At 47.2% G+C, this 12,009-nt stretch overlaps 1 protein-coding gene across 4 annotated transcripts in view; it reads right to left on the reverse strand.

The window, feature by feature from the left end:
- The window catches only part of LOC149337810 (uncharacterized), a 309,160-nt gene that overhangs the window by 30,666 nt on the left and 266,485 nt on the right, over positions 1-12,009 (reverse strand). For all 4 annotated transcript variants that reach the window (XM_089553537.1, XM_089553541.1, XM_089553539.1 and 1 more), the window contains 3 exons: positions 9,958-10,018; positions 8,714-8,765; positions 657-753 (listed from right to left, as the gene is read on the reverse strand). In XM_089553537.1, the coding sequence (XP_089409663.1) occupies positions 657-753; positions 8,714-8,765; positions 9,958-10,018 (210 nt within the window). The remainder of the gene's footprint in view (positions 1-656; positions 754-8,713; positions 8,766-9,957; positions 10,019-12,009) is intronic.

Below are 12,009 nucleotides of genomic sequence, written 5' to 3' on the forward strand. Positions count from 1 at the left end.
CAAATACCTATGTTTCTTCCCTGAAGCAAACTGTGTCGAAGAAAACAGCGCCACTGGTATTCGTGGCTGAGCGGGCATCACAAGGTACGCAGTTTCATGCATTCGAGAACACAAATGCTTATAGATCCCAATGCACGCATGCTAAAATGACTACAATGGCGTCGAAATGAACACTTTCATGACTGTAACAGAAGAGTCAGCGTCGCTGTCCTCAAAGACCTGCTCGCTCAGTGGTATTTCCCACTTGTTAATCAATTTTCTTTTGCATCGAGAGATACGTGGTGACACACCGCTGCATTTTTGCTCCATGTAACTCAAGCTGGACATCGTGCCACTGCAAGATTTTCTGCCGCGTGAACTTCATCGGAAAAAAATGTTGCATGTATCCTGGGTGGAAGAGAGTTTCTTTTCTTGAAAGAGCCATGCAGACATTGTGCAGGGTCATCGCAGTTTGTGGTCGCTGCGAAAGTTCGTCTTGACCAAATGACATGCAAAGCAGTCTGTCTTAAGGAGATTTCTTTTTTACATTGAGCTCCTATCGGAAACGGACCAAGTGGTAACACTCTGTTCATCTTACCTCAGAATTTGTCTAACCAAGTCTGTCTTACTGGGAGTACACACATTTTGCTAAAGTGCTGTGCAATCAGCGGACCAACCTTGGAAATCTTGGCCGAGGGCAGGAGGGGAAAGCTCAGCTGCGAGTTCTTGCGCACCTCTGGCTTGACGGCGTCCAGGCCAAAGCTGCGCTTGCCCCTGGAAGAGGCAGAACGAGGGCACTGCGTTAATCTCCATCAAGTGTAGCAGGGGAAAACCTCATTTCATTCAAGGAGGGAAAAAGTTGGGCATGCTGGTATACATTCATAATGGACACTAAAGCGCAAAAAGACGAGCACACACGACAAGCGCTTGCGAGCGCTTGTATGGCTCATCTTTATGCATTTTAGTATCCATTATGAATCATTTCATTCAACTTGCAACTTCCACCGCAGACGCAGAACACTGTACTCTTGCTGGCTGTAATGGCAATTCAGCTTAAAAAAGAAAAAACACAGCAGCAGGCCTAACAGGTCAAACTGGTTTAACAAATTCCCAGTTGACATCTAGCTGGTTCTCAACAGGTTCCACTTGAAATAAACTGGGAATTTGTTCTACAGACCTGTTGGATCAGTGACCCATTAAGATTCTCACCTTGGGGGGGCGGTCAAGTCGAAAAAGACCCATTGGAACTGGCCAAAACACAACTGGTTCCAAATGGTTTCCAATCAGCTCCAACTGCTGAACTGTGCTTTAGCCAATTCCACTGAGTCTTTTTCAATTTCGCAAGCCATCATGCCCTCAGGTGGAACACCAAACGCACCAGCAGATGATGCACAAGACACCATTCCAACCATCTGAAATGACATCACTGCCTGCAGTGGTCCACGACCACAAATGCAAGCAGGTTGGGTCTTACACAGCACCAAGTAGCCTTTGAATGAGGTTGCTGTGCTTCAGAAAGGCGGCGCATGTTAACAAAACAGGGTCGCATTCCTCACAAAGTGCTACGTTTGCGCTAAGTAACACCAGCACACATCCCTCCGCTCTTCAAGACGTTGCAAGAGTAGAAGTGCCCAGCTGGTACCTCAACTGATGATCAGGCCCAGAGTCCAAAAACCGAGTTCCTTTTAAGGGGGCTCTCAAACACCTCCTGAAGAGGGTATAAACTCATATAATCACTACATCCTGTTGTCATGGACATTTGAGCCAAATAGCACACCTCTACTCACAGCAAAGAACCCACAACTGCGTGTGAAAGTTGGTGAGTCTTTTCAGGCGCTTTTTAATGCTCGTGCCCTCCTCCGTCACACGCTCCAGCGTAATTCTGTTCAGAGATAACTATTGGTTAGTGTGATGTTTACTATTCACCTGGGGACACCGTTGCGCGGGTAAATAAAAGGCACACTGGTCAGTGGATTGTATGACCCTGACTAGGATGTTGTTCTTCACCCTTGGCTCGGAAATGTTCTCATAGCAAATGGCGATGAGCGATAAACCACGGACACATCCATCGTATCTGCCCCCTTGTATCAGCCGTGCCTGTTCTCAAGAAGGTGGAATCATTCGAAGCGGGTGAACGTGTGGAACTGTAAGTGGGAAACCAGCGGAAAGGACGCATTCACAAGCAGGAGAAGTACACAGGACAACGCTGGAACACATCCTTTCCATGTGTTGTCCAGTGTTGTGCTGTGTACTTCTCCTCCTTGTGAATGCATCCTTTCCTCTGGTTTCCCACTTGCCATGCACCAACTGGCCCAACAAGCTACGCTTCTTCAATAGTGTGGCACTGTACTTCGCGGTGAACGACATAGCTGAGACGTAGAAGAGGGCTGTTTTTCTGACTTGTTGAGGCCCAGAAATGTGCTCACTGCCGCGGAGCCTGCTCACCCCTACAAAGTCTGGCGACACCACCTTGGCTGCGATTTTCGGTGCTCCGAACAAGCACCACTCGCTGAGAGTGTGTGAGGTGGTGGCCAGCTTCCACTTTTCTGTCTCAGCATCATCAGCGGGGATGGAGAGCTGGTCAGCGACTTCATCGCACCACTGAAGAAGCTCGCCAATGACTCCGAGTTCGCATCGTTCCATGAGCGGATGCTACGGGACCAAATTATGAGTGGAATCAATGATGTCACAGTGCAGACTCAGCTGCTGGAAGTGGCAGGGTTGCAGTCCGAGACCACAAAGAATACTGTCATTGCCATGGAGGCTGCACGAAAATTAGTATTAGTATTATGTGCTCAGCTAGCTCAAGCGATGCCGGTGCAAGCCACGGAGCCTGCGAAAGTTGTGAAGACCAAGCAGCAGGAAAGGGGGCCTTGTTTCCGCTGTGGGGGAAGTCACCTGGCACCCCAATGCCATCATACGAGCAGTGCCTGTTTCAAGCGCAAGCGGAGAGGACATCTGGCAAGAGCATGCAAGCCAAGCACTTCACAGACTGAAAAAGCAAGGTTCCGGAATGGACGGAGACCTGTTCACAACTTGGAGACAATGAACTGGCACCGCCGGATTACAGGCCGGGGAGGGTGGGGGCATACGACCTATGGACGCTTCAAGCAGGTTGGCCAGAGCCAGTGCATGTTGAAGTTTCCTTCAACAAGGTGAAATAGGACATGTGGATACCAGTGCCACTGTGTCAACTATCAGTGAGAGGAAGTTTACGGACCTGTTTTCTTTGGCAATGCTGCAGCCATCGGAGGTTCAACTCAGCGTTTCTTTCAGCGACGCGAAGCCGATGGTGGACATGTCCGCAGCAACCGTGAAGCTAAGTGAGAACGAGTGTGTGCTGCCTTTGTTTGTCATGAAAGGCCTGTGTCCTACAGCGTTCGAAAGAAGCTGGATGAAGGAATTTCAGCTAAGAATCGGCAAGCCAGAAGCAATCAATATGGTGACGTCCGTGGAAGAAGTGGTGAGCCAGTTTCGTGAAGAATTTGCAGAGGGACCGGACACCTTTAACGGCATGACCGTCCAGATTACCGTGCAAGAGGATGCAAAGCCAAGATTTTTCAGGCTGCGAGTCGTCCCGTTCGTGCTATGAGACAGAGTTGCCGAGGAGATGCAGAGGATGGAGCACAAGGAAGTCATCTGACCTGTGAAGACATTCAAATGGGTCGCACCCATCGCTCCCATAGTAAAGTGGGATGGTCGAGCTTACCTACATGGCAACCATAAGATGACAGTCAACCCCGTGACAGTGCTGGGGTCATAACTGATCCCTTGCATTGAGGAGCTGTTTGCAAGGCTGATGGGGGAGCTAAGTGTACAAATGTCGACCTGAGAGATGCGTACCAGCAGGCCAAGTTGCACGAAGGCTCTGAAAAGTTTGTCACCATCAACACCCTGAATGACTTGCACCAGTTCCCCCCGACTTCCATTTCGGGTGTCATCAGCCTCAGCTTTGTTTCAACAAGAGATGGAGAGCCTTCTACACAACCTTGACCATGTCACAGCATAATTTGACGATACCGGTGACTGGTGCCAATGTCAGTGACCTTTGGGCTAATGTGTGCCAAGTCCTGGAGCAACTGAGGAGATCCGGGCTGTGGCTGAAGCTTTCTAAACGCGAGTTCCTGGTACCTAAGGTGGAGTATCTGTGGCACATCATCAGTGCAGCTGGTCTTCAGCCGAATCCAACCAGCACCGGTGCCTCGGAATCTGAAGGAGCTGCAGAGCTACTTGGGATTGATCAACTTTCATAGACGGTTCACGTCAAACCTGTCTGGTGCGTTGCACCTCTCAACAACCTGATTGCTGGTGGCAGGGGCCTGGTGGTGCTGGTGGCAGGGGCCTGTGGTGCTGGACGTCAGAGGAGGAGCAAGCATTCCTGAAGAGCAAAGAGTTGCTCACGTAGCTAGAGTTTTAGCACATTTCTACCCTGCAAGGCCAACTGCCGATCACGGATGCCTCTCTTCAGGGGATTAAGGTAGTCTTGGCACACCGCAAGATGTCGGGGGCGGAGCATCTCACTGTTTTTTTGTCTTGAAGTCTGGCAACTGCAGGAAGGAACTACAGCCAGTTGGACAAAGACGTGTGGGGCTGACTGTTCGAAGCCACCACAGACCACAACCCACTACTGGGTTTGCTTGCAACAGACAAGCCTGTCCCAGAGTCCTGCTCTCCCAGGATGCTGCGATGGGCTGTGCTGTTGTTTGGGTGCCGCTATACACCGAGCTACTGGTCTAGTAGCCAAATGGCACATGTGGATGCACTGAGTTGTCCCCCACTTCCCACAACAGACTTTTGCACGGACTGAATGCCTTCATGCGGGCAGGAGTATACCCGCAAGTGCGGTCTGGGAGGGGAAACCCCATGAAACACGGTTCGCAGAGGCGAGTGTGCAAGGGAACTGTGTGCTCTGGGGCAACCACGTGTTGGTCCCTGCGTCACTCCAGGGTGACGTCTTGAGGCGCGGAGCCATGTACGGTGGCCTACAATGGATGACGATATTGTTGCTGCAGTCTGGGACTGCCCTGGCCATTCCCGGACAGAACCCGGTTGAGACCTCATGTGGACTATGCTGGGTTACACCAGAGCACACAATTTTTATTGCAGTGGATGCATCTCTAAGCAAATTAAGGTGTTCCCAGTTTTGACACCATCTGCAGAGGCCACCGCCACATGCCTGCGAGTTAAGTTTGCGAACCAGGGCTTACCTGACATCGTGGTGTCCGACAATGGGCCAGTGTTTGTTAATGACATATATGCAGCATGCTTGAAGAAGAATGAGGCGAGATGGATGTCGGTACCACTGTACCATCCAACGTCTAATGAGTGTAGCAACCGGCGTCGAGACGGGGACGAAAAAATTTGGACAACAAACATAAGGCGCATTAACAACTAGGAGTTTATTTCTTGAAACACAGATCACATATGTATCTGCGGCCACGCGATGAACATGAAGAACAACTCACATCATGCACACCTCGTGAGAACGCACGTCGTTCATGCACTGCACCCCAGAAATGCTAGCTCCTTTGCCGACGAAATTCAGCTTTGAAAATCAGGAAGCGTGGCCAATCCTGCATCAGTAGCCCCTTAGTGTCCTTATCGGTGGCAGATGTATAATTTGTGTTACAAGAAATAAACTCCCACTTGTTAGCGTGCCTTATGCATGTTGTCCAAATTTTTTCATCCCTGTCTCAGCGTCGGTTGCCACACTCATGTCGAACCAACTCACCCAACAGCGTGCTCTGTTAAGCATCTAATTGCGCTGGATGATACACACCCCCTTTCTTAAATTAGATAACTGTGAAGTAAATAGTTACATGTTTTTTAAATTCATGCATAGACTGCACCTTCAAAATTCATACCTGAATTTCGAAAAAAAAAAAATGTGCGACCCTTACATGAGTTTATACAGAATCTGACTATCTCACAATATGCTTCGTCACAGCATTCAGCAAAACTTCTATGTCATCTGAGCACGAAGTTCAAGTATGATACGACTTTCTTTCACTGAAAGCAATTGCTATCCAAAGAATTATAAATAAGTTTGTGTGTAGGTCTGTAAAATAGAGTTTATTTCTATTACAACATTGACACCCCCTCCTTTGTGTTAATGCCTGCAGACCTTACAGGCATAGCAAACTACATGCCGATGATGGGTGAATGCAAAATTTGATTGCAATGTCTCCGTTTCTTTTCACAGCTGTGTTTTAATTGTAAAAGATATTGTCTTCAGTTTGAACTACCCACATTGACATTCGAAGTTATTAGAAAACATTCAATTTGATTTGCAAGAAGTTTTTATTACCTGTATTTGCTTCACCTCAAAAATTTCATACTCACACACCTCTAGCTTGCAACAGCGGGTGGTCAGAAGGTGGATGCTACATACACGCACACACAGCCTTTTTGCCAAAAAAAAGATTATTACACAGTAAAAAGAAAAAAGAAAAGAAAACAACAAAAGCAATATAGGACCTAAAAGCCGAGTCTGAGGCCCAGCAACAAACCGAGCAGCAAATGTTTGCAAGCAGCATCAAGCAATAGAAAGGAAGCTAATGAATTTGCCCTCGCCTTTGTCGTGACGAAAGCACTTGAATAATCTGCCTTTGCTCTCGGTTGTTACCCGGTGCCAATGCATGGCTTACAAATACATCACTCGCTTTGGCTGTTCTTGATACTCAGTGTATGTACTCCTGGCCTATTGTTGAAGCACCAGCCTGTTTGCCGCTGCTTTTTGTGGCACCACACACTTGATATTGCCGCGAATCTTTCTCAATCTTAAAACCATCGGTACGTGGCTTTATTGGATGGCTGCTGAAGGGAGACGCTACCAGATTTATTTGTAATGCTTAGGCACGTGCAATTGGTTCTAAGTTGCTTGAGGTTGCTCTGGACGATTACCGCGCCTTATCTCGAAATTTCTGCGTCAGCGTTGAACTGAGAGCAGCGGGATTCTGTTCTTGCACGACTACCACGCATGCTTGTTGCTATCGCCGCCACTGCCGAGTCTTTGTGGGCGCAAGTCAGCCCAATAAAGAGTTTCTTTCATTTATTTGTTTATTTATTCTGAGTTTCCTCATGGCCCATTGAAAAGTGATACACAAGAACAGTGCTGAACAGCTTTTTCCAATAATCATGAACGCATGTAAATTAAAGCATTGCAACGCCTCTGTATAGGATTACGGGGCAAAGGAAATGCACATTGCTATAAAAATATGGTTTATGGTTTTATGGGGTCTAACGTCCCAAAGCGACTGAGGCTATGAGAGACGCCGTAGTGGAGGGCTCCGGAAATTTCGACCACCTGGGGTTCTTCTTTAACGTGCACTGACATCGCACAGCACACGGGCCTCTAGAATTTCTCCTCCAAAGAAATTCTAGCCACCGCGGCCGGGATCGAACCCGCGTCTTCTGGGTCAGCAGCCGAGCACCATAACCACTGAGCCATCGCGGCGGCTATAAAAATATGCATTTTTGAATTGGGGTCAGAAACAAACCGATTTTTTAACAGCGCGAAAAAGGCGACGACATTTACACACACAACACGAGTGCTGACTTTCAACAGAAAATTTATTATCACAAACGATAGAGGGGGTTCTGCGTGTGGCGCTAAACCGTCGTTCTCATTGATTAACCGTGAATTTGCCCTTCTTGAGAAGTTGTTGCTGGAACATTAAGATAGGATAAGGAGGTTTTTGTGTGGCTTTTGGCGGGATTACGTATAAAAAAACACAGCGCTCATGTTGTTGCGTGTGTAAACATCGTCGCCTTTTTCGCGCTGTTAAAAAATGGATAACAACCAACTCGCCAGCTTTCTGTTCTTCTTAACAAACCAATACAAGCCATGATACCACAAGGCTCAAGTTGTTTTTAGAATGACCTGAAGCTTTTCACAGTTGTGCCTCTGAGTGCTGTCACCATTGCCCAATGAGTCTTCTAACCCACACAGCAGTGACATCTGTACACAGGCATTGTCATCTAGCTCCTAACACTGCTTTGCATTTTGCCTCCAGCAGAATGCATTTGCGTGTTTCTCGATGAATGAGTTTCCAGCTCTTCAATCATCATCATCATCCTGACTATGCTCCAATTAACTCTGTCCTTCGGCAGCTGCGACCACCATACTCCCGCAAACTTCTTAATCTCATCCAATACCTGACTGCCTACCACCCCCTGCTACGCTTGCCTTCTCTTGGAATCCCCTCCGTTACCCTTAAGGACCAGCGGTTATCTTGCCTTCGCACTACATGCCCTGCCCAAGCCCATTTCTTCCTCTTGATTTCAACTAGGATGTCATTAACCAGTGTTTGTTCCCTCACCCACTCTGCCCTCTTCCGATCTCTTAACGTTACACCTATCGTATTTCTTTCCATAGCTCGCTGCGTTGTCCTTAACTTAGGCTGAACCCTCTTTGTTAGCCTCCACGTTTCTGCCCCATACTTTTCTCTTCAGGGATATTGGCAAACTGCCACTCGTGATCTGAGAGAACCTGCCATATGCGCTCCACCCCATTCTTACTCTTCCGGTTATTTCCCGCTCATGATCCGGATCTGTGGTCACTACCTGCCCAAAGTAGACATATTCTCTTACTACTTCCAGCACCTAGCATTCAAGTTGGCACTAAACACAGACAGTGGTGTCTGTCTGTCCACTCATTGTACTCGGGGGTATCTCAGAGAAACATGCCCCTCTGAGGCACAGTTGTTCCCAATCAATCGAGCGGGGAACTCACGTGGTTCGGTCCGTGCTGCACACGGCTGGGAAGTACACCGTGGGCAGGGCAGCTGCAAGAGCAAACACAGGCGGATGAAGAAGACACCAAGGCTGGAAAGGCCCCCCCCACTCAGGGTACAAACAACCTCAGGCCAGCTAGCCTGCATCACTCTTTCCTGTGTCACAATTAAGGGGGTGCACGGCTCTCAACAACAACAACAAAAAATAATTTTTAATGTATTTACATTAAATTTTTTGCAGATATTAGGTATAACTTTAATGCCACATTTCATAAAACAGTTTTTTAGAGTACTTCCTGGTAGATTTCAGCAATGAAACTTCCGGACAGCATGAAAAATGGGGCACACAAGCAGATACAACAATCTTAAAAATTTGGCAATTTCAAAGTGCACGTTGAAGAACCCCAGGGGGTCAAAATTTCCGGAGCCCTTCACTACGGCGCCCCTCATAGCCTCAGTTGCTTTAGGACGTTAAACCCCCATAAACCATAAAAAAGAATATGGTTAAAAATGCAGGCTTGGATTGCTTGGGGAGCACTTTGTGTCTGCATGGACACAAATTTTCGACATCTTCGTTGCGAGGTTGCGTTGCGACACTTTTGCAAATGCCGCATTGTGTGAGGAAAAAACATAAATGCACTACATAGAATTTTTGCAACTTTTCTGGGGCTTTTCTGGGGTAGAATTTCTTGCTACCTTGGCAGAGTCTGGTGAATCTGGCATGCACTGTGTGTTCACCAACTTGTTTGAGGATATTTATTTTTCAAAATGGCAAACCACCGCTTCCTTGTCACTGTGGTTATTGGGCAACTAAATGCTAGGAAACAAGCCTGAAAGTTCTAAGCTATACGTAGATGCTGACAAATATATTTATTTGGAGCGCTTGAAGTTTATTTTTGGGTGAAATATTTCAGTACAACATAGAAATAGTGTTGGAGATGCCAAAAACTGTGCTTTTCAAAAATTCACTTTTTTCGTGATTTTTGCGATCTGATCCCTACGTCCCCCCTCAAGCGTGAGAAAAGTGATGAGAAGAGAGGGAAAGCAGTGAGGACACTGACATTCAAATTTTGACTGCAGGTGACTCAGTGTCCATGGGACACATTAAAAAAATTCTTGCAGGAGGATATTCACGGAGTGATGTCCTCTAACATCCCAAGAACACTGCAGCTCTATTGAGAGCGCTTTCTGAGTATTCAACAGGGAGCCCTCTGAGTGAAACTGAACACAGCACGACACTCACGTTGTTCCATGAGGATCCCAGCCCTGACTGAGCATCCACCCAGGTCCACTATGACGACACGCTGTGGGAGAGAGGGAAGAAAAAAGAAGAAAAACAGCACATCAGAAACAGGCGGCACGGATCTTCAGCTGCAGCAGCCACACGAGGAACCAGCCAGGGTGGCACCTTTCATTCACTGGCAGGCCATCAAGGCCCTGGCCTTCACGGCAGACCTATTGGAAGTGGCCAAAACCCAAGTGGTGATCTGGAATATGCCTGTTGTTTATGGGACCCATTTACGGCCAAGAATATTTCCAAATTAGAAAGAGTGCAAAGGACAGCGGCCCATTTCATTTGCAATAGATACAAACAAACAGATAGTGTAACAGCTATGATCAATTCTATTGGCCTAGAATCTCTTCAGACACGGCGCACTGAAGCAAGGTTGAAATTTTGTGTACCTAATATATTAATCTGATTAGAATAAACACCCATGATTATACTACTCCTGTTTCACGAGCAAGTACGCGTTATAACCATGGAAAAATGCTGCAAGAATTTCGCGCATACTCTAATGCAGTTAAACACTCATTTTTTGTCAAATCGATTACAGAGTGGAATGAATTGCCGAAGTATGTAGTGAACAGCCCGAATGTTGTTGATAATTTGAGAGCCTTTTGTATTTGAAACTCTTGTCTTTTTGGCTTCTTTTTTCGCATCATCTGTTTGCTCTTGCATGACGCTGATGCATATCTTGTTTTTTACTTGTATCTGTGCTCACGCCTGCTTGGAGTCAAGCAACTCCGCAGTATTAAGTAAATAAATTAATAAATAAACACTTTCATCATCACCATCAGCCTGACTACACCCACTGCAGGGCAAAGGCCTCTCCCATGTTCCACCACCCTGTCCTTTGCCAGTTGCAGCCACCGTATCCCTCTTCACTTTCAAGGGATTGATTAGCAGTGCGTACGTTCTCGGCTCCATGTGGCACCCAATTGGCTGCAGCTGTGTTTTGGCAAGTTCCAATGGCATCGGCAGCCTTGAGTTGCACTGTGTGGGCACTTTCAGCACAAATCACCAGGGCAACACTGAATGAAATGGGTGATAATATCGAAAATTCGGTCAAACAGCAAACCATTTGATATTCGATTTGATTCGAATGTTCGCTCATGCAGCTGAAAATTCCCATTGGATCCAACTTGAATTCCAAATGGTATTAACTGGAACCATTTGACAACCAGTTGGAACAGTCCGAAAACCGAACGGGTTCCAATTTCAATTGGAATTTGGTTTATGGGGGTTTAACAAAGCGACTCAGGCTATGAGGGACGCCGTAGTGAATGGCTCCGGAAATATCGACCACCTGGGGTTCTTTAACGTGCACTGACAGCGCACAGTACACGGGCCTCTAGAATTTTGCCAGCGTCAAAATTTTACCACCGTGGCCGGGATCGAACCCGTGTCTTTCGGGCCAGCAGCTGAGCGCTGTAACCACCGCGGCGACCCAATTTCAATTGGATTCAGTGGAAAATTCCCAATAGATTCAACTGGAGTACCAAGCGGTTTGTGTCAATGGGAACCATGGAACCAGTTTGAAAAGTCTCAAAACCTAACTGGTTTCAACTGGTTCCACGAGATTCCAATAGAAGAAATATCACTGGGAGCCAACAGACTTTTTCAGCTGGGACCCGAAATATTCTTCTCGAGCAAGTAATATTTCTGCATGTGTTTGTGTGTGGCGTACCTCAATTAACAGCTGCACAAAGATGCCATTGCAATTAAGAGCAGCAAATGGAGGTGCCGTAAGCAGGCCTCACCTCAGAAGGCAGGAAGGCCACTTCCTGCCCTCACGAGAGGGCAGGAAGTGGCCGACTCGTTTAGGCAACAACTGAAGACTGAAAAATTCCAGCAAAGTATGGTCGAGACTTGCAACAACAAAACAACGAATATAGCAAATAAATCCCTACAAGTGCCCACAGAAGTCCCTCTATTCTTGCAAACAGACTGCATCTGACAGAGTGGCACAGCCATGGCAGGCACCTTGTGGGCCCCCAGTGAAGAATCATGCAG

The sequence above is a fragment of the Amblyomma mixtum genome, chromosome 7 (assembly GCF_055824585.1).
Source record: "Amblyomma mixtum isolate Tamu chromosome 7, ASM5582458v1, whole genome shotgun sequence".
In the NCBI taxonomy this organism is placed as follows: domain Eukaryota; kingdom Metazoa; phylum Arthropoda; class Arachnida; order Ixodida; family Ixodidae; genus Amblyomma; species Amblyomma mixtum.